Source organism: Sinohyriopsis cumingii, chromosome 8, assembly GCF_028554795.1.
Source record: "Sinohyriopsis cumingii isolate HCF-2022 chromosome 8, ASM2855479v2, whole genome shotgun sequence".
Classification (NCBI taxonomy): Eukaryota; Metazoa; Mollusca; class Bivalvia; order Unionida; family Unionidae; genus Sinohyriopsis; species Sinohyriopsis cumingii.
Window position 1 is genome coordinate 79,646,154 of NC_142968.1, and position 23,579 is coordinate 79,669,732.

General features: G+C 34.5%; 1 protein-coding gene across 1 annotated transcript in view; it reads left to right on the forward strand.

The window, feature by feature from the left end:
* The first annotated feature begins 2,968 nt into the window (after positions 1–2,968).
* The window catches only part of LOC149793953 (protogenin B-like), a 185,008-nt gene continuing 164,397 nt past the window's right edge, over positions 2,969–23,579 (forward strand). The window contains exon 1 of the mRNA XM_089969073.1: positions 2,969–3,127. Within this exon, the coding sequence (XP_089825199.1) occupies positions 3,031–3,127 (97 nt within the window). The 5' untranslated portion in view covers positions 2,969–3,030. The remainder of the gene's footprint in view (positions 3,128–23,579) is intronic.

The window sequence follows — 23,579 nt, forward strand, 5'->3', positions numbered from 1 at the left end:
TTAAAAAAATATACCTCATCGGTACGATACGAAGGATTGACCTCCATGTTGCGAGTGTCTCTGGGATTGCTTTTTTAGAAATTTGTGAGAACAAAACGTAATTTCAAGCTCCAAGTCCGAAATTTTTGACATTCATGACTAAGTTAAATTGAAATAAAGTCGTGACCATGAAACCTCCTAATTTTGTCTCCGCTTTAGTTCATTCAACTTGACGGCTAATTTTCAAGGACAGAGAACTACTGCGAATAAAAATAATCGAATTTGAGGTTTCCATCTTGAATTTCGTGCTTAATATCATTCACAGAACGCTTGAAATAAATTGAAAAAAAGAATCGTTAAATGATTAGCGCAAAATAGACCAAGTCGAAATTACGTTCTAGCGGATTCTATGACAGTAAATAACGGTGACCCTTCTCTAAAAAGGCTGGAACTCAGATCGAAATGCCGTGGATGGATGACCTCAGGCCATTTTGGAATTTTTGTTAGTACCATATAGCCACAGCAGTAATGTTAAATGCTAAATGATGCACACCATACAAAGCAGGTCAGTAAATGGCACCTGAAAAACAAACGGCATCGTATGCGTGCGTATACATGTAGATATAAACGCAGTTACTTATTAAAGTACTAGCAAGTCTAAATGTACGAGTTGAATTAATCACACAGCTGATCACGCTGAACTTTTTATTTATTTGTATGTACAAAGTTTATATACAAAAGCATTATTTATGTAAGCGATAGCTAGATAATTTTTTTCCATAAAAATCTCAATCACCTGCTGTGGCAAAATTATATATATATATATATATATATATATATATATATATATATATATATATATATATATATATATATATATATATATTAAATTATACTTTTATGTCTTAGTATTCCTCTTTATTTCTCTCTAAAGAATGAATTATGTGTGTGTGTGCGTGTGTGTGTGTGTGTGTGTGTGTGTGTGTGTGTGTGAGAGAGAGAGAGAGAGAGAGAGAAAGACAGAGGGCATGCGGAGTGGTTTAGAGTTGTCGTGATAATTATAATGACCCAAAAGAAAAACAAGAATTAAGTATTACTGAAACGTTTGGCAAAAGTGGTTATTTCGTCATTCAGCAAAATAAATAATGTGTATTGATGCCAAAAAACACTTGTGTGTTCATTAGTACTTTCAAGACTGGACTATTGTAACTCAATTCTGTCTGGTTCATCTCAATATCTGCTCCAGAAACTTCAAAAAGTTCAAAACACAGCTGATCGGGTCATACTTAGAGTACCACGATCAGAGCACACCTCCCCGCTGCTCTGTACCCTACACTGGCTATCCATTCGATTCAGAATCAAACATAAAATTTGTTCTCTGTGCTACGTTTCACTGTCGGACTCTAGTCCAACATACCTATCCGACCTCACCCATGTGTACACACCAGCAAGATACTTATGCTCCTCTTCTGACAATCGTATACTCATTATTCCAAGTATGAAAACAAAGTCATATGGACAGCGTTCTTTGGCATACCAGGGCCCAGCAACGTGGAATGAATTGCCCACTGAACTTAGACACAAAGACACAGTGATCACATTCAAGAGGACTCTCAAAACTCGCTTATTTCGACTGCAAGAACAAACTTAAAGACCTAATAATATTTCCTACCTTAACTATTCTCAGCATGTTTTTTTTAATGTTTTCTAATTTCATGGTGTTTGTTTTTGTAATCCTTTTATTATATGTTTCTTTTATTATCTTATAGGTGTTGTCTAATGTTGTAAGGCGCTTAGAGCTTCTAAAGAATAGGCGCTATACAAAGTCCTCATTATTATTATTATTATTATTAGTATTGTCCTTATTATTCTCGTTCTTCTGCAAAAATATAATATTAGGAAAAAGATTGCAATTCAGAACTCATTAACGGAACACTATACTGTATGTTATACGTATTACTTAATTAATACCATGATTTTGAATGCAGTCACAATTTAGAATTTGAGTATGTTTTTTTTTTTTTTTTTTTAAATAGCGTTCTAAGATTGAAGGATATAAAGAAAACACAGTATGGAATAACATTACTGACATTTTGCAATTGCCAGCACATTTTCATGCAAAACAGTAAGCAACCTCCATTTGGAAAGTACAAAGCAGAATATAAAAAAGAAAGAAAAAGACGGTGAAAATATTAAAACCAGAGAGAATATCTAATATACAAAATTACCCCCTTTTACCCCTGACCATAACAGGCAGAAAATAATCGTACTAACAATAGATTTTAAGAAATTGTACATTAAGAAACAGAAACCGATAAATAGGACTGCGCCTTCTGTCTCTTTCTGGCAATTTCAGGTACACTACTTGACCGCTGGATCTCAGTATTCTTCATTGTGTATTTTGTCTGACATTAGAAAACAAGAAAATAATGACACACACACACACACACACACACACACACACACACATTTTATGTGTGTGTCTGGGTGTTGCGTGTGTATGTGTGTGTGTTTATGTTTGCAGAATATCTATAAAAGTCATATCTTTATCAACTAAATATTGATTCGACCCTGCTCTCTCGTATAACCCGTTTTGTGAATGGGTACGCCTGTGCTCGACGCAAGATACGAGTGTAATGTTTGTGAATGATAACAATGTTCACTTGACCCGTTTTCTATGACATTTAAGCACGGAAAAAGAACAAGCTACTGACCTCACATTCTCTCGGCTGTTTCAGCTTACGGTACACTCCCGCCATTCTATATTTACTGTCACTAAGTTTTGTTTCTTTTGCGCATGACACTTCATATAATTAACAGAAAAATGGAAAATATATGTTTTCCGTTTTGAATATGAGTTCTTCAGCTGGTTTAAGCTCTCGGCGATGTTTTATTCCTATTTATCAAGCGATTTTGCTAATTGGAGTGTGGCAGGGACCTTTCTCTAGTTGCGCAGGGTTTAGAGATTAGAGGTTGTGGTACGGTTCATGGGATTGTATTCATGCTCAGTACTCGACTAAGTGGCTGTTTTGTGTTTATGTTGACCAGCGCATGAAAAACAATCCCGATGACAGCGCATACATGGCGACTTTTTATCTATACCTCATCGCTATCTATTCGATAGCGGTCTCGATCATCCCCGTATTAGGTGAGTACATGTGTTGTATTTTTTTTCTCGAGTGAGCCCCTATGTTTGTTTTCGAGTGCTTCGCCTTGAAGTGGAAAACAAGATGGCGTTGGCCCAATATTGGCCCGGCTAACCTCTTACATTGAGCTAAACTTGACCACTGCTCATCTTTAGTTTTCGGTTCACTTTAAGCATTAAATGGGTTATGGAGATCTGAATGTGTCCTACTTTTGTTTACAATGTTTCAGATATTTATATATCGATCGCACAGAGGCTTGCTCTGAATGGAAATTTTTTGTGGTGCACTTGAGGTGAGTTGATGTCGAGTGGTAGAAGAACTATATTTTTTTTATATATGTATCTCAACTTCAAGTAGTAATCGCTCAGATTAAATGACTATCTCTGTCTAGCACAGGCAAGATTTATATTTTTTCTTATGCAGATGATTGCATATGTGTTCAGAAAGATTTAAATTATAGTGGATTATGAATCAATTACAGCACGGTAGTGATGGAGGTTCACCTGCTTAGCGTGACCTGCCCAGAGTGTGACCTCGATAGCTGAGTTCGGTCAGTCATTTTTTCACTTTGTATACGAGCGCACAGGGCATCATAGCGGACGACAAATTTTGGATATTATGTAATATTACTTAATTTAAAAGAAGTTAATACACATGTATGGATGTGTGTGTGTGTGTATGTATATATATATATATATATATATATATATATATATATATATATATATATACACTGTTGTAGGGCATTTCTGCGCAACTTAGGTTATCATTTCCATAACTGAAGGAAAACTCGTACTGAATTCGAGCAAGTAACAAAAATAAAATACAGCAATGCTTACCATTTGAAAAGATACAATTGTGACCAGAATATTCTGTTCAAAATAATATTAATTTTGGACACAGTTATACCACTCCCATGTTTTCCTAACTCAAGATATGTCGTCCTATTCTGCGCATAGCTTTGAAAAGATGTAATGTTTATCCATCTTGCTATAGAAATGAAATATATTACTTTGGACTGTTTCTGTCAGCAGTTCAGTCAAGTAATTAGGTCAGGTTTATAGTTAGTTTTACAAAATTCAAAGTAAAAATGCCAATAAATGGAAAGATTTATTAAGCAAACTAAACCGATCTTGTAAAGAAAGTATGTAAAGTTCAATATTTTATGGAAAAATAAGCTATTGCGTGGAAGAAAAACAACTGAATAGGATGTAATGTGTTTGTAACGTCTTGTTTATGGGGAAAAATGACTACAGAATTTAGACTATTACGCCGGTGAATTTGTTGAGAATTTATGTTCTAGCGGCAAGTAGACACGTTGGGTAGCAGATGATTTTGTATGTGTGGGACAACTTCTTGCAAAATTGGAAACTTGGATTAAAATACAGTTTTGTTTTAAGGTACACATTTCCATCTTTTATATAATGTATTTATTTGTATGATTCTAAAAGATGCATAGTAAATCAAATTTTCTGGGTTACAGGTTGAAGAAGGTCATGGAGTGGGTCTTCACATTGCCATTTGAAATCACATTTTTGTGTGCATTTAGTCAAAATGTGGGATGTTTTTATACACCTTATGAATATAGCTTTTCTTAAATAATGTATGATTGTTCTTTCTGAATACAAAATGGATTTTTGACCAAAAATAGCATTTGATACAATGTTTACAGAAATGATGTATCGTTGCACAGAATTTTTTTAGGTGTGCCATATAAGGACATTGCATTTGTTTTTTTGGGAAATGAAAATATATTTTAGCGAATATGGTGTGCATGGAATAATGCGTAGCAGGAAAAACAAGTAGCATACCTTATTTGGAACATTAATTTCTATCAGAATCATATTATTAAATATGGTGGTCAAAGTATCCTTAGTGTAAACATAAAGTACACCTTGCATACCTTTTTTTACTCCCCTTCCAGTTTTTTATTGGAAGACTTAGTCTCACTCATCTTCATGGTGGAGATAAATACCTACAAATCGTAACCATGAATCAGCAGGCATGCTGATGGCAACTACCCCAATGAGGGGCTTATTCATATTGGAAGAGTCAATATATAAGACCACAAATGTGCATAGAGAGTGATTTACAGTTGGATACCATTTGAAGAATTGTCATCCTTTATTTTGATGATATAATTAGACAGTATAAAAAAATAGTTCAAGTGTTGTATATTCAGAAGATGTATATTTAGAGAAGATATATCAACATCTGCAATAATTTTTACAATTTTTTTTTCATTCAAAGACATCAGAACAAACTTATGCACTGACTTAACTGGATGCACATCCTGAGCTACTCTTGAACAGTGTTATTTAACCTATTGTTACAAAGGAAAAGTAATCTTATCAGATGTGGACAATTAATTCCATATGGGTTTTTTGCATTTGTTTATTTTTGTGTTGTTTTTTTTTTAAATTAAAAAGATCTGCAAAACAGAAAACACTGACTTTACACTGAAATGTATACCACATACTGTATTTACCGTATTTGTTGGGGCACCATAAATTAATCTAAAAAGTGCACTGTATGTTCTGGGACACATCGTTTTTTTTTCGAGTTGTAAGTTGTGGGACACCTTTTAAATCATTCGAAAATTACATGTTGGAAATTGCACTCCAACTGAAATTTTATTTCAAAAAATATAAAACTATACTTGAGATAAAACTCTTCAATCCACTGCAGCAGCATCTCATCAACACAACCCTTCTCCTGCACATGTACAATCTATTCTTTTGGTACATGAATATATTTTTAGCTTTCTCATACAGTGAAAAAATGTTGCAAACAGCACACCACCTGAAGCGGAAACTGCAAGGACAAAAGTAAGATTTTTTCAAATCTGCACGAGTCTTGCAAATTTTCACACTTTTGATGCCCATCTTATCGTCAGTCCATCCAGGAATGTGATCAAAGTATACTCGAGTTTCATCCTTGTTATTGGTCATATTGTCGGCGAAATGATCTGTTTCTCTTCTGGCCTTCATGAAATCATCATGTGATTTTATTTTCTCCAAATCTCCTGGATGATGCTGGGTCATCGATGTTCGCACACGAAGCACTATATTGTAAACTTTAAAAACTGTTCCATTGTTTCACTTTATTTTAAAAAAATTCGTGAATAATGGTGAAAAGAAACCCAGCTTGCTTTGCAATAAAATAACCTTTGTAATGATATCCTTTAAAAAAAAATTGGCTTCCGAGTCTGACGTCGGCTTGCTTTGTAATAAAAATAACCTTTGTCTTTGATGTGCTGTCGGTAAGTTCAAAGAAGCTTACTGTTGGCTGCCAGTTGTGTTTATTTACCACCAGGGCTTCTATGTGCTGGGCATTTGTAGTAATAATTATTACAAAGGTGCACTGATGTCTGTGGATAAATAGTAATACTTTTGTAACCCGTGCTGGCAAAAAGATTGTCACATGCGCTCAAGTGAATGTGTTTTGAAATAATGATTTTTATTTGCGAGATACTGTCATACAGTAGACCTGGATATAAATTATTCTTGGCTACTTTGAACCTAACAACGTGCCATGCGTGAATGGCAGTTTTAATATATCGGTTGATTTTTTCCCTCTCGTTTGCGAAATCATTAGCTTCTCTTCTAGCCTTCACAATAGACCTGGATATAATTCAGTCTTGATTATTTTGCACCCAACACCCATGTCGTGCGTGGATGGCGTCTTAAAGATATCGGTTGACTATTTCCCTCTTGTTTGTGCCTTTGTTGGCTCCAGTTTTCAGTCGGATAACATGTTCAAACCTTGGAGCACAACCACACACAATTGCTTCTCAGTGTTCATGTGAACAACGTGGTGTGTGGTATCGGACATAATTGATACACGCTACAGTATGGAATCCTATGCTTACGGATTTCGTGGAAATATTTTATTCTTTAATGCTCATGTTGAAAAAGGAATAAATGATAACAACACAAGGTTAGTTTCTTTTATTATCAATTCAACATTTTATTTATCTATTTTATTGCAACATGGGGGGGGGGCCAAGCACAAATGCAATACAATTTTATTTCGTTTCTTAAGTCTTGGAACATATGACCAAAGTGAAAAAATGTGTCACCATAACTTCTGGGACAGGAAAAAAAATAATTATTTTATCGTGTCCAACATATGCGGTAAATATGGTACTTAGTGTCCCAGGCAGCAATGGCAATCACAAGGCAGAATATACACCACTTAGAACTGTTTCATATATGTGTGTGTGTGTACTGTAAGATGCAGGTCATTTAGTTTCATGGGGCTAGAATTTTCCTTCTGACTGAGATATTTTTTCTTTCATCAAAAGATAAATTTGTTTCAAGTAAGAATAAAGAATGGAATAATATCTTTGTTTGCACAACAAAATGGAGCAAAACAATTGTTTTCAAGCTTCTCCCACCACCTTTAGAAAATGAAATGCCCAAAATAGTATCTTTTTGATAAAGACTTATGTTCATCACATACGAAGGCAGTGGTCATTTTAAAATGCGGACAATCGCAAGCATTAAGTATGTCAGTTTCATCTTGATAAAGTTTTTGTCACATGAAGCCAACTGATTTGGTGCATGGTACTTAATACCCCCCCTCCCCCCCGTAAAGCCCGTCCATTAACAATGGAAGTTCATAATTTTTGAGAAGAAAACAAGATTTGAATTTCCCAGGTTAGTTCCCAAACCACCATCATAAAGTTGTAGAATAAAACAAAGTAAATACAAGACCACTGACAATTCTCATACAGCTATTCTTCTATCTAGGTTAAAGTGACACTCATTTTAATGCAGTCAAACAAGCAAGCAGATGTGTCATGAAAATTAGAAAGTTAACAAACAGCGAGCACCATTGCAGCATTGTACAATCATTAAAAAGAAAACTCCTAAAATTAAACACAAGGAATGAAATGTTTTTTATTTTATCTCTACTTGGCTGGTGGTTAAAAAAATTTGTATGTATAAAGACATATAGTTCGGTTTCAGCAGTATACATTGCTTGCAAACATCATCACAGAGTTCATAAAGTGTCGCATCAAGAGAGACAGGATTGAGGAAGAAGAAACTTTTTGTTTTTATAGTGTTCAAGAAAACATAGTCACAGCAATGCATTATCCCAGGATTTAACAAAATGCTGGAAGTTTATTATAATGTGCCATCCATTAAAACAAGCATTTGCATCCTGTATCCATTAGAGGTATAACAAAATATAAATATATACATGATTAATTAGAATATATGTTAATAATGCAGAGATAATATAATCGACTTGTAAAAGTAAAAGCAGGAATTTTGTAGGTAGTCTTACATAAAAGGAACCAAACGATCAATTGCGTTTTGTCTCGTTTTTAATAACAGAATGTAGAGCTATATACTTGTAAATAGTTTCTGCAAGACTTGGGCCATTTTAAACAACTAATCTTATTTTAAGCTCTTTCTCTTCTTTAACCCTTTACATCATAGAGCATAGATACCCAGTGCAGCAAGCTATAAATAGAACATGTTACCTATTCGACTCCGTACACATAGGCCTGCCTGTTAACTGTTGAGCAATGTAGTGTATGTTACGTTTAACATCAATTTTAACCATTTTACATTTTTGGTACGTGTGGAAAAATTTAAGAGTAAAGTCCGATTGTGATATCTGTGTAATTATTTTTCACGGAAGAATTTTTTATGTGCTTTAAAATCTTGAGAGAACTTGTCAAGTCAGTGAGACCGTGTGGCCAACCGTAGCTGCCATATCTCGTACTCGAAATTTTTTGTCCACTAAGTCATCTGAATTTGATAATTTATAAAAACTAATTGCTGCCTACATCAATATCAGAGCCTTTACCGAAGTTATTGAATCTTTCATAGTTGTGATTCTAATCGTGAAAACTTCACTGAATGAAATCCACGACCTCCATTTTGGAGAGTGGAGATTACGAACCAGTTACTTTAAATAGCAGATATCGACCAGAGCATAAAAGTGACCACGTGATCTGACGTAATTGTCATTCGCAGAAATGAATGTAATATTTAATAGGGGTTTTTCCCTGAAGGTGGCGCTACAAAAACTGGCTTAAAACAGCTGATGTTTACAGCAGACGTCATAAGGCACTTCCATGCGAATGGAGTAGAGGTGTCCAAAGGCGCTTGCATGAGGTAATGGGTTAACAAATAACATGATTGATTTTATTGTTGCAAGGAATGGAAGAGTAAATATATGTGAAAATTTGAAATGAGATATTTTGATTAGTGCACATGTTCTTCTTTCTTTCACTGAAAATCGCTTACGCTGTAGTTCTTCATATGCAACCATAGCTGGGTGGCAAATTCAAAGCAAGTGAGAATGACTTCGCCCTCTGATCTTTCAGACAAAAAAAAAGACTGGCTGTATTTTATAACTTTTGAGATCCTCTTGTTGTAGTCAGGAAGTACTGGCAGTGTTGTAACCCAAGGTGAAATGTATTTATGCAGTGTTGATGCCAATTAACCTATGCCGACAAACTCATGCACATTCTCAGGTGCGTTTCAGTAGCTAACTGATTATTATCCCTTTCCAAAGGAAGATAATACTGCTTGATTTCCTTAAGTTGGGCCTACTGTACTATGATGAAAAATATACCAAATTGTTTCGAAATTTAAACATCAATATGTAAATAGTAATTTTTAAAAAAAATGTAATTAGTGAAGAGCATTTTCTAATTTCTTTTTAAAAATGGAGATTTGAACTGTTTGCATTATTTTCTTTATAAGATCAGTTTGAAACCTTAAGTGAATATGTAATGGTGGACATTGCCGCCTTTATGAAATACCACTTCATTGTATTGTCTGTATTCGTAAATAATTCAATGAAAATGAAGTTTAAATATCGGGGTTCTCAATAGATTTCCATACTGAAGAGTCATTTGACCCCCAGATCTCTGGAGTCAAAATGAAAATCTCAAGAGTTGAAACTAAAATCTTGAGAGACAATTCTTTTTTTGGAGTCATTCGCCCATAACTGTGATTCCTCGTTAGTGATGGAAACAAATGATGTTTAAGATATATTGTCACATGTTGAATAATGAGAAAAACATGTTCAGTATTTTGTAAGAAATATTCACTCTCATTTTTGTAAAAGTGTTTCTCAATCTAACTGAATGTTACTGTGTGTATATTTTTTATGAAACAGACAAATTGTTATTTTAAACTTTATTGTATTTTCAACTTTTCAATTTAATTTATTATCAGCTGCTCAAATCATTTTATATGCGAACATATATCCACACAACTATGAAGGTTATAATTCAGATATCAAGGATATACATCACAGAATTGTCAGTTCACTTTTACACTCATCCTTACATTTTCAAACAGATTTTATAGGTCGACTCTTCTTCTCCTCAGAGCAGAGAAATTGATTTTGTTTGACAACATAAATCATTGCATTTTTTCAAATTTAAATTGAAAAAAGTACCCGATTAATTTAGTAAAAGTGTAAATTACCTGTATTGTAATTTTATGAGTGAAATTTGTTTAGGGTGCTGACTTTGCATGGCAAGTTATCTTTTAGGATTCAATTAAGTTTTTGTATGTTCATCCAGCAGGCATCAGAACTATTGTTTCTCATCATTAATAATTTACCATACTCTAAGCACAATTATCTTACGAGTTTGAAAATTTTCATCTTGCCATCTTCGGCAACTAATGTTGATCACGGGATTTGTTAATGGTCACCTGATACGAGGAGACTTGTGGCAAGTCAAGCTCCCCATTACTGTTTAGTGTTGGCCTCTGATGTGTTTCAGTTACCTCTTTCATCCTTGTCAAATGTGTTGCTTAAATGTTCATAGCTCTACAGATGTCTTTCTTAATCTTTGTTTCTGACACTAACAGAATTTTTAAAAAAAATGTGGTTTATCATATCAAATGTAATGATTGTGAGAACAACTACATTGGTGAAACAGGCAATGCTAAAAAAAGGATTAAGGAACACACCATTAGAGAATCTTCTGCATTTTTTCCCATAAGGAGTCTTTTGAAGAGACTACTGCTCTACAGGCTGAAAAGAATTTCCAGGAATTCAAGATAAGACCATTGCAGAGTTAGACCTTTCCAACAGTTGTGAGCTCATCACCTCTCATTCTTGCAAAAGATTTAGATGATTCAATACATTAAATTTTTATTTGACATGTAGCTGATAACATTGATGGTATATAACATTTGATTTGGGACTCATTACCTAGTTATTCCACTTTCAGACAGGACTTCATTTATATAAATGTTTTCTTTCATAACATAGAAGTAAACCATTTAATTGTGCTGTTATCACAATGGTAACTTTTCTGTTGCTCAGCAGGATTTCATGTTCAACAATGTCAAAAGCTTTCCTGAATTCTAAAAAGTACAGATCCTAGTACTCTACCTTGATCAAGTGCTTGAAGCCATTTATCAATTAGCAAGATAAAGGCATCTCCCATGAAAGATTCTGACTAAAGCGTACTAGCCAACCATTATGTTTTGGGCATACTTGTTATGCTAATTTGAATTGTGTCTTGCACTCTGTACATCGGTTATGCTTTAGTTGATAAATTAAAAGAAAAGAAAACTCCTTTTATTTTCATCTCATTATTTCTTGCATCATGTAAATATAAGAATATTTTTTAAAAAAAAGGCTGCTGAGTGAAAATAATGTTCATTGAAGATCAATATATACTTTCCAAACATCATTATCCATTGTGTTCACGTGATGTCACAAAACGGGTGTACTTCCATATCCGCCATTTTGATCTCTAGTCATACAAACCAGCACCTGACATTGTTCATCCCATATATTTATGAAGTCATGTCTCATTTTGTGCACAAGGATATGATATAACATCAGATTCTCTTGTGCATAACAACTGCATGAGACCAAATGCATGACTTTTCTCCTTTTTTTCTTTAAGTAAAGCTGAAATTTCAACCATCTTTGTTATTCTTTCATAAACGAATAGATCGATCAGTAAACAGACACATAAACAAATGGATACACAAACATGTAATGATTTTCAATATGCATGAGCTGAAATCAATCATTTGATTATAGTTCAAGTTAAAAAGCCAATTGTTAATATAAAATTTCATATTTTTAAAAGTAATTCAAGAATAATCGGTTTTGACATTCAGTACTAAGTCAGACTCCATTGTGCAAAATGTTTCGTTTTAATACACTGAAGACTAAATTTCTTTGAACGGTTATCGCTTACATTCAGAATCATACTATGACCATAATCTCCACCACATATACAATATTTGACCCTACTTATTAAAACGGGTTTGTCACCTGTCTTTAGCACGTGCACGTGTTTGCGAAAAACATTTGTACAAAAAAAGTTTTGGCATAATACACATGCTGTGAATTTTTTTTCCTGTAACTGTTAATGTATCCCAAAGATCATTGTCCAGAAAAACTCTTTCAAGGTGACAAGCTTAGGGTCAAAACACAAAATATTTTTATAGCAATATGCTCAATTTTGGTTCAACTTCACGCATCTCTCTTTCGATATAAGACGGGTAAGTTATTTTTATTTTTATTTTCTTGCTATATGGTCACATAATTTCAAGAATAATCTATGTATCATTTCGACTAAGTAAATATCCTAATCGACAATTAAATTAGATTATTATCTTGAATATACGTGATGACTCCCGTTGAGAATTGTTTGTTAGGGACTCAAAATGACAGCACAAGATATGTGCTCATTGTATTGTGGTATTTGCGTACACAATTGTGATGTCTGTGAAAACAACCCATTGTTTATTTATAGTAGTTGTATGTGACCATTTCCAAGGAGGGTGGGTGGGTGGTCTAAGTTGGGGAATGATTAGTTGCAATGTTTGACAATGTAATTAACTTTTCAATTACATACACACAAAAGTAAGAGGAAGCTAACCTGAAGGTTTTGTCCTTGTACCAAGGACTTCATAGTAGATTATGTGATCTCTACTGACTGTGTCAACATCGCTCGATGGAATGGTGAGTGATGTTAACATATTGTCCCAGATTTGCGGCAGGTTGTAATGGCCCCCGTCCCTGTACAGTGTCGGTTTGTGCACATGGATGTAAATTGATTCCTTAACCCCCTGCTCGAACCAGGCTTGCTGTCGATCTATAGTTGCAATGCTGAAAGTGATTATAAATGTTATGCATTCTGAAAAAGTTAGCAGATGTTTTCATGAATCATTGACCAATGGTGCATGTTAAGAGACTATATTCATAAATAAACTAGTCTACATCCCTAAAGCTTCATCAATAGCATCAAAATGTTGGATTATGTTCCATGAAGCTGTTCTTGTTAAAGTTTCTGAATAATCAATAACTGATAGCTTTGTGTGCATTGTTCCTGTTTGTCTTCAGTTTTAACCTTCTTGTGAGAAAAGTAGAGACAAATATTTATACTTTAACGATAGCCACAATTTCAGCTTTCTGAATGGTGAATTTTTATTTCCTTATGTGGCTGTAGGATATCAGCAAAGGGATCATGTTTTTACTAGTATGGGGTGCTTGGTCAGTTCCATTTGGGCCATTGAAGCATGAACCTGAAGGGCAAGGGCAGATCTGCCAACCCTTAGATTTGAATGAAAAAAGCACACTCAAATTATGCAGTTAACAATGACAACAAGTACCCTCCAAAAATATTGTTGCAGTCAATTCTTTTTTTTTTTGACATGTCTGTTTAATCTTGATATGGGTTTTATATTAGGTTCATTGGAGTTGGTTAAGAAACCAAAGTTCACCTCTGACTTTTTAAACGGGCATAATATTTTATATAAAATGCCTGTATAATCAAGGTATAGCTTGCAACATTTTCTAGAAAGGACATCAATCAATCAAAAACTTAACTGAAGACCAAATGACAGTAATCATCTTAAAAGTTTAGTAATCAGGCAGATGCTTAAAAAGAAATTATACAATTCTTGATGGAAAAGAAGACTAACAGGAAAGGCAATAGTTTGTTGTTTTGAGTATGCTTCATTGCAGGGAAACTGACTGCCATCATTACATTCAAAGTGAATGAAAAAACCCTAAAACAAACCCAAAATACATAAGTTGAGAATTAGCAAGAAGCCTTTGAGCTCCATAGGATGTGGAACTGCAACTTGTGAAACTGTACTGGAGGTATTTAGCTTAAAAGAGCTGTTTTAGTGACCCACTGCAGTGTCTTACCACTAGTAGAGATTTCCCCAAATGTTTGCTTTTAAAAATTAACTGGAGAATGAGGCCCTCAAGGTCGGCTCAGCATGACTCCAGTCTACACCCCACACCAGACAAGAACTGTCCCTAATGATTAACAGGTGGCAGCATCAGGGGATGCAATACCACAACTTGCTATTAAACTGTGTCAGAACTACTAACACACATTAAACATAATACAAGAGCAGCATTTATGCAATGTCCATCAGATATATTTATGTGTAAACCACTGAAATTTACTTTTCTTTTGAAAAAAATATACAGTTAGCAAAAACTTAAAAGACCTGATCTTTAAATCAGAACTGATAGTAAATTGTTTTCATTAGAGTTTCCTTAGTTTCATGAAAGTTTCCTTATTCAAGGCATTACATTTTAGCGATTTTTTGCTCGTAAAAAATAAAATACATTCTACATATTTTGTATCTGAAAAAATCTGATGATTTAAATCAACACAATTATTCAGTGTCTTTTAACCCTTTACCTCATAGAGCATAGTTACCCAGTGCAGTGTTCTATAAATAGAACACCTTTTACCTATTCGACTCCACACGCATTGGCCTGCCTGTTAACTGTTAACCCTTTACCTCATACAACCGTCTTTGGACGCCTCTACAAAAGTCGCATAGAAGCGACTATTGACGCTTCTACAAAAGTCCCATAGAAGCGCCTTTTTACGTCTGCTGTAAACAACGGCCATTTTAAGCCGGTTTTCGTAGCGCCACCTTCGGGGAAAACCCCTTATTAGATACTACATTCATTTCTGTGAATGACAATTACGTCAGATCACGTGGTCACTGTTTATGTACTGGTCGATATCTGCTATTTAAAGTAACTGGGTCGTAATCTCCACTCTCCAAAATGGCGGTCGCGGATTTCATTCAGTACTTACGAAGTTTTCATGATTAGAATCACAACTATGAAAGATTCAATAACCTAGGTAAAGGCTCTGATATTGATATAGGCTGCAATTAGTTTTTATAAATTATCAAATTTAGGTGACTTAGTGATGTAGACACAGATGAAAAACTTGTAAATTTCGAGTATGAGAAATGGCAGCTCTACGGTTGGTCACACGGCCTCACTGATATGACGGTGAACGAATTCTCTCCAGATTTTAAAGCACATAACAAATTCTTCCGTGATAAATAATTACACAGCTGTAACAATCGGACTTTACTCTTAAATTGTTCCACATGTAATAGATGTGTACCAAAAATGTAAAATGGTTAAAATTGCTGTTAAACGTAACATACACTACATTGCTTAATAGTTCACAGGCAAGCTATGCGTATGCGGTCGACTAGGTAACCTGTGTTCTATGTACAGCGAGCTGCACTTTGTCACAATGCTCTATGAGGTAAAGGGTTAAGCAATGTATTGTATGTTACATTTAAAAGCAATTTTAACCATTTTACATTTTTGGTACACATCTATTATGTGTGGAAAATGTAAGAGTACGATTGTTATAACTGTGTAATTATTTTTCACGTATTTTTTTTTTAAATGTGCTTTAAAATCTTGAGAGATCTTGTTCACCATCAAGTCAATAACAAAAGATGGTACAGCAAATGTGAGACACACTAGCCTGGGGCTATTGAGTTCTAGGATTCTAATTTCACGACAGACAACGCAATACGTATTGTTCTGTTTTTATGAAACCACATAAATACTGTATTTTTTCATACCCTTTAACTTTTCGTACATGATCTAGTCATCAGAATCATAATTATTTAAATGTATCATAGTTTTGTGGACAAATCACTGTAGTTTTTTAAAAATCCATTAAATTATCGGACATAAAATTTCTACTAAGAAGATTTAGGTTTGCAAAAAAGGTCAATAATGCCGTATTGCCATTTTGTTTTTACACAAAATAACAATTATTGTTTGATGAGAAAGTACAATGATTGATGCATAAGCTCTCTTACTGTCATTACAATATCTACTGGTTTTATTAACAAATGGACCGCTCCGATGGCCTTGTGGTTAGAGCATTCACCTCAGATGCAGGAGGTTGTGGGTTCAATTCCCAGCTGAGTCTTACCAAAGACTTACAAAAATGGTACTAACAGCTGCCCCGCTTGGCTGGTCGGCCTGGTGTCAGGATAATGTGACTGAATGCGACATGATGCCTCAATGGTAGACATCACTATAAACTGCCACATTGCAGACATCATAGCGATATGACTGAAAAATTGTTAAAGCTATGTTACAAATCCAAATCACGCACACACACACACACATACACATTAACAAATGGACAAAGGACTTCACAGACCATACCTTTAAATATTATCATTAGTTAGTTCTCCATGTGAAGTCTGTTACCAGAAGAAAATACCAAGTGCATTTTAAAATAAGTTCAGAAGCCCTTTGATGTTTTTTTATCCAACAAAAATTACATCTCAGTACATACTAAAGTGAAGACCACAGAACCTTGGTCAGTTAATCTTACTGTTTCATTAGAGCCATACATATGTAAAATATAAAAACTTTGACATTTTCTATCATAGACTTGAAAGTCACATACTCCGTTAAATCAATTCATATATATTATCTTTTAAGTGCTTGTTCTGTTTTGACTTGGATATAATTAACATTTTATTGCATTTCTATTCAACCATATACCCCTCTATTATCTTGAAGCAACGTTTATAAGATGTCTAGCAATCTGGTATCAACTTGAATAACCAAAGTGCTAAGCATGTTTAATTACCTTGTAAATAACATTGCATAGCCATGTGGTTGTTGTGACAATGTACATGAATGAATTGTGGATTTAGTGGTGTTTATTGATAATGGAATATAGTAGAGACGTAATACGTAAGAATTATCACAATCATCAGGTAACTCAAAATAGTCTTTTCTCTCTTTGCAAAAGCTACAAATAAAAACCGCCTTGAATAAATGTGGTCATGTACTAAGATTTTTTCATCTCTCTCTCTCTCTCTCTCGCATGCGCGCACACTTGCACGTGCTCACGCACGTTTACTAAAATATGATTTCAGGTTCTTTATTTTTTATTGCAATTTGATAATGAGATTTGCAGCTGTAAAAATACAAGTTGCACTTAATTTTTTGTCTGTGTGGACTTGTATCGTTGCTTACAATTTACCAGTAAATAATACATGTTCAGACCATCTTAATCATTTTGCTAGTCCTACATCTAAGACCTCGATGCTGATATTTGTTTCTTTCATACACACTAAAACATAATAACATGTGATACATCTTACATGTAGGACTTTCATTTTGCCAATATTACACTAATAACAACAAAAATCTTTTTGAGTACTTACATTTTTATTGCAATTAGATTCTTGGGTTGAGTGCAGAATGAGACAGAAAATATGTTTACTTTGTACGCTTGTACTGTTAGGTTGTTAAGTAGGGTATGTTCAACAGAATTTGTTCAGGTACGATCCCTTTATTTTTCGTACATGGCCAGAAACACAAAATAATATTATTTATTATACATATAATTTTTCATATACTGAAATTAATAATTATTTTTTAGTGTATGAAAAATTAAATGACGTATGGTAAATAGGATATAAATGTATACATATTTATGATCAAAACATAAGGCAAAATTGAATAAAAATCAGACTAGAAACTGCCAAACTGTATATAAAATTTTGAAATAAATACTGTTTCATAGTAGTTCAAAATCTCCAGAGGCAAAATTCATATTGTCATGACAAAAACTGATATAGTTGCAAGTACATTGTAAAATATACAGATCCCTTTAACAGATATGAATTAACAGAGAGGCTATATTCAGAGATCTGTATGCATTCCTTGCTTGTCCAGCCAAAGTCCGAAGTATCGGTTATATCTTCAAACATATCGCCTCTTCTTGCAAAATAAATTATATCACCAATAAATAGCTGATTAGATTTATTTACCTTTTGATGTATTATGCTGCATTTTAAAATAATCCCCATCTGAACATTAATTTTGAATAGCTATTTAGGAAACTATGATTATACTACTACTACAGTGCAACCCCGCTATAACGCAAATTTGGATATAATGAGGTTGTATTATGCTGCATTTTAAAATAATCCCCATCTGAACATTACTTTTGAATAGCTGTTTGGGAAACTATGATTATACTACTACAGTGCAACCCTGCTATAACGCAAATTTGGATATAATGAGGTTGTATTATGCTGCATTTTAAAATAATCCCCATCTGAACATTACTTTTGAATAGCTATTTGGGAAACTATGATTATACTACTACAGTGCAACCCTACTATAACGCAAATTTGGATATAATGAGGTTGTATTATGCTGCATTTTAAAATAATCCCCATCTGAACATTACTTTTGAATAGCTATTTGGGAAACTATGATTATACTACTACAGTGCAACCCTGCTATAACACGAACTTGGATATAATGCGGTTGTGGCATGGCTCCCAAAATATTGTATATTCACTCATGAAAAAATATTTTTTGTTCAAAGTACATGAAATAGTGAATATCAAATTTATTATCATTATGGGGGAAGAGATCGCATATGAATTCGAATTTAATTTGATCGTGGCGTGGTTCCTGAAATTTTAAATGTATGTGTATATTTCTCGTACTGGGAATTTTTTTTTTTTAAGTATGAGGAATAGTGTGTAAAACGTTTATTATCATTTTGGGAAAGAGTTAACGTATGAATTTTAATATAATATGATCTTGGCGTAGCTTCTAAAATTTAAGAATAGCACCAGGTTCTTGAAGTGTTATGACAAAATAAACATTATCTGACATGTTACCAGCAAATAATGTCCGCTTTATTAGCTGGAAATTGAAATATGAAATTGGCATGCGTTCAGCTTTATATAAAAAAATATTATTTGTAAAAGTGACTTGTGACCATTGCAGGCCTATTGCACTTAGTTCTCTGGTTTTACATGTGTATGGAGTGTACTTATGAACTCCTTATTAATTTCCTATTTTTTTTATAACAAATATTATACTGTTGTGGTAATGCAAGTTCACAAGTGCAGTTCATTCTCTGCACTTCATAAGTACTGAATGAAATCCGCAACCGCCATTTTGGAGAGTGGAGGTTATGACCCTGTTGCTTTAAATAGCAGATATCGACCAGTGCATAAACAGTGACCACATGATCTGACATAATTGTCATTCGCAGAAATGAATGTAGTATCTAATAGGGGGTTTTCCCCGAAGGTGGCGCTATGAAAACCAGCTCAGAATGGCTGATGTTTATAGCAGGCATCAAAAGGTGCTTCCATGCAAATGGAGTAGAGGCGTCCAAAGACGCTTGCATGAGGTAATGGGTTAAGTGGAACTGTATGAATAACAGACATACAAGGTAAGCTGGTTTTTTTTTATTTCACTGAAATCCAGCAAAAACTAGTGAAATAATGAATATAAATGTAACCATGTTTTCATTGTCAGTTTCTCTAGTCAGCTTTGATGATGCTCTAGCAACCAGCCTCAGTAGTCTCAGTAACTGATATGATAGCACTCAGTAGTAGTGAAACTGCACAACAGCTGTAGTAGCTAAAGGGTTAAATGTCTTCTTACTTGCTAGGGCAATAGAGGTTCTTGGGCAGACTTATGTTAAAAAAAAACAAAAAAAATGATGACATCAATGGTTACACTGCAATGCCTAAAATCTGGTCTTGAGTGGATCTTGAGGCAAGTTCTCCTGAAGGTTTCGTTTTCAAATATTCCTGTCAACCACTTTTTGTGTGAGATCCCATAAAATTTGGGAATAAAGTCATTACCACCTAAGCTTTGACTGAAAGATATAATCACTGCCAATTTTTCTTCATTATATCTCATTTCAATAGCCCTGATGCTTCCTGTGATGTTGTAGATATTGAGCTTACCAGCACTTCCAGGCATAGACATAAATATGCTTTTTGAAATTGCCGTCATCCGGTCAAGGCAAATACAGTGAAATGGCTAGACTATGTATGGGAATGCTATCAATGTCCCCTGACAATACATAGCTGACAACATTTTCTCCTTAAAGTCCAGTTGCAATATAACAAAGCCGGCCTACCTGAGTAGCTCTGCCACACCCTTTTTTTGGTACAACTTCTCAGAATATAAATATTCTTTATCTGATGCAAAATGAGCCCATACTGGGATAGCAAACTGTATTTCCCTGTGATGCTTCGGAGCATCTCGTGCATGGACTGAGATAATACTATCTCCAGAATGTTTTCTTTCATGATTCAGTGGTCTCTCACATAACCCGTCATGGTTTTAGTGACTACAAGTTTGCTAATATTTTCTGTACTGATAATCTCACAGGTATCTTTTAAGCGGTAGATGTCCGTTTTATTTTCTTTGGATCTTTTCTTCACTCTGTTCATGGAGTTTAGGTCATCTGGGCTGAAAATACTTTTCAGATATAACAACAGCTTGACAAGTATTCATCTCTGATGTGGCATGCTCGTTGAATTTTTCCAGCCTCAGTAGCAATTTCTTTCTTTTTACTTGTTTTGCAGTTATATCAGTATTCTGATATTTAAATTTTACATGATTGATGGTAACACTTTCCAGATTTCATGCGTTGTTTTGGAACCTTGGGCATATCAGTATTGCCAAGGCTCGGCATGTCATGGTCAGTTAGAGAAAATAAGCTCTTTTGACACAAGTATCTTTTAATGAGGTAATTTCCAATTTGCAATGTTTTTCAATTCAAGACACACTTGGACAAAGGTGTGGACTTGAATTCATAAATATTCTGTGGTACCTGATCTTCGTGAGTCTGTAGGGCTGTTCTACATAGAATCATCCTTGTAGTTGGTATTAGATGTTGTAGATCTCTCGTCACATATTTTCCAAGAAATTGCTCATGCTTATATAATTCATCTTCTTATTTGACTGTACATTGGGTGTTACTTTTTTAAAACTGATTCTTCTGCGCTATCACTGACATTCCTGGAACAGTAGCTTCTAAAGCTGCTGATGGGCTGAATGATTTCAGGGCATTGTGATGATCCATTTCATGTTGAGAATCCAGACTGAAGTTGGTGTCACTTCCACGGTGTGGTGTTGCAAAAGTGAGGCTTCGAGTTGCTGGTGAAAATATTCCGCACTAAAATGAATTGATGTATTTATTTCCTGGGTAATACCAACATGCTTCTTATTGTAGGTGTTCAATGTGATATCATAAATTGTTTGAAGGTGTCTAATCTTGCTGCCATTTAAAGTGGTCCTATTGTCCGATAATTTCTGATACTACCAGCCTTGACAACACCATGTTCTTTAGAATACGGAATGGCTAGGGTAAATTCAACTGCCATTCTTGTAAGGGATCATATCCCTTCACTCTTAATCCTTTACCTCGTGCAGGCGTCTTTGGATGCCACTACTCCATTCGCATACAAGAGCCTTTGGACGCATATACCAGTTTGGCATACAGGTGCATTTTGATATATACTGTACACATCAGCCATTTCGAATGGGATTTCATACTGCCATCTTTGGAGAAAACCCCATGTTAGATACTACATTGCTCTGAATGACCACTATGCCAGATCATGTCGCTGTTTATGCTCTGGTTGAAATCTGCTGTTTAAAGTAACTGGGTCGTGTTCTCAACTCTCCAAAATGGAGGTCACAGATTTCGTTCAGTACTTACTGAGTTTTCATGATGAATCACAAATATGAAAGCTTAAATAACTTAGATAAAGGCTCTGATATTAATGTAGGCAGCAATTAACTTTTATAAATAATCAAATTCAGATGACTTAGTGAATGACTTAGTGATGTAGATGCAAATAACTTTAAAATTCCAAGTATGAGAAATGGCAGCTACAGTTGGTCACACAGCTTCACTGACTTGATGGTGAACAAGTTCTCGCAAGATTTTAAAGCACATGCAAAATTCTTTCGTGAAAAATAATTACACAGCTATAATGACTTGACTTTACTCTTAAATTTTTCCATACATAATAGATGTGTATCAGAAATGTAAAATGGTTAAAAGTTGCGATTAAACATAACATACACTACACTCCAGTTAACTGGCAGGCCTATGTGTATGGAGTCAAATAGGTAACAAATGATCTATTTTGCAATGTTTTCCATCTAATGTTTAGTCTAAAATATCTTATCTGAAGTACATCTGTATACATAAATTATTTTATTGTCTATTTCCTTTGTAATGTAAAGATCTCTGAGAATATGACGAGGCATTTCTCCTGAGTTAGCTCTAGAAGTAGTGCCATGTTCCAGCCAGACAATTTCAGGTACATGGACATGATCTATCAAGGAAGTCTGGAAAATGAGGAAACTATCAGAAAGCATTGTTCGCATGGTTTGCTCATCTTCTGGTTCACTAAATACATGAACCCCCTTTGAATGTCTGCACAATTCACAGCATGCCACACAAAGTATAGTTCTTATGTGGAGTTCACTTTCTATGTGATTTTTTTTTCTTCAAGAGCAGCATAGAGACAGTAACTCAAGATACTCAGGAAGATGACTGATATCTGTTTCTACAACACCATCTGTTGCAGTAGCAACAGCTTTCTGGTTCTTTATCGAAGAACATGCTCTGTTCTGACGCTTTACCAGTATTTTCCGAGATTTCAAGATAGAACACATGCATTGAAAACATGTTTCTGCTTAAGCAAGTTACTGGTAACAAGTGTGTTAAGCCCAATTTGGATCTTCACCAATGTTGGATTGAAAGTGTTTTTCAAATTCACATATTCTGAGCCACTACTCCTCAGAGACAAACGGCCTTGTGTGGATGGTAAATATAGTAAAGTTCAATTTCTTCAACATGATAGATATTTGAGGAATTTGATGGTACCAAAAAATGTTTTAGTTATGTCTTGATACAAACCCAGCAGAAACCCATTGCCATCTGTTCTGTACAAAGACAATGGATCGTTCTGTATATCATCCGACAATGGAGGTTCCTTCAGTGCAATTTTCTTTGCAGAAGATAAGTGATAAAACAGTGTCCACAGTTTTGTTGCAAACGTTAAAATCACTAGAATGGTGGAATACAGATTTTAAATGTGCCTTAATGCTGCAACAAAGTTTCCTACTGTCCTCTTTTCGTTGACTGTTCTATATAGTTCTGCCTTTATGTTACACTTTCTTAACCCTTTACCTCATAGAGCATAGTTACAAAGTGCAGAGCGCTATAAAAAGAACACCTGTTACCTAGTCGACCACATACTCATAGGCCTGCTTGTGAACTGTTAAGCAATGTAGTGTATGTTACGTTTAATGGCAATTTTAACCATTTCACATTTTTGGTAC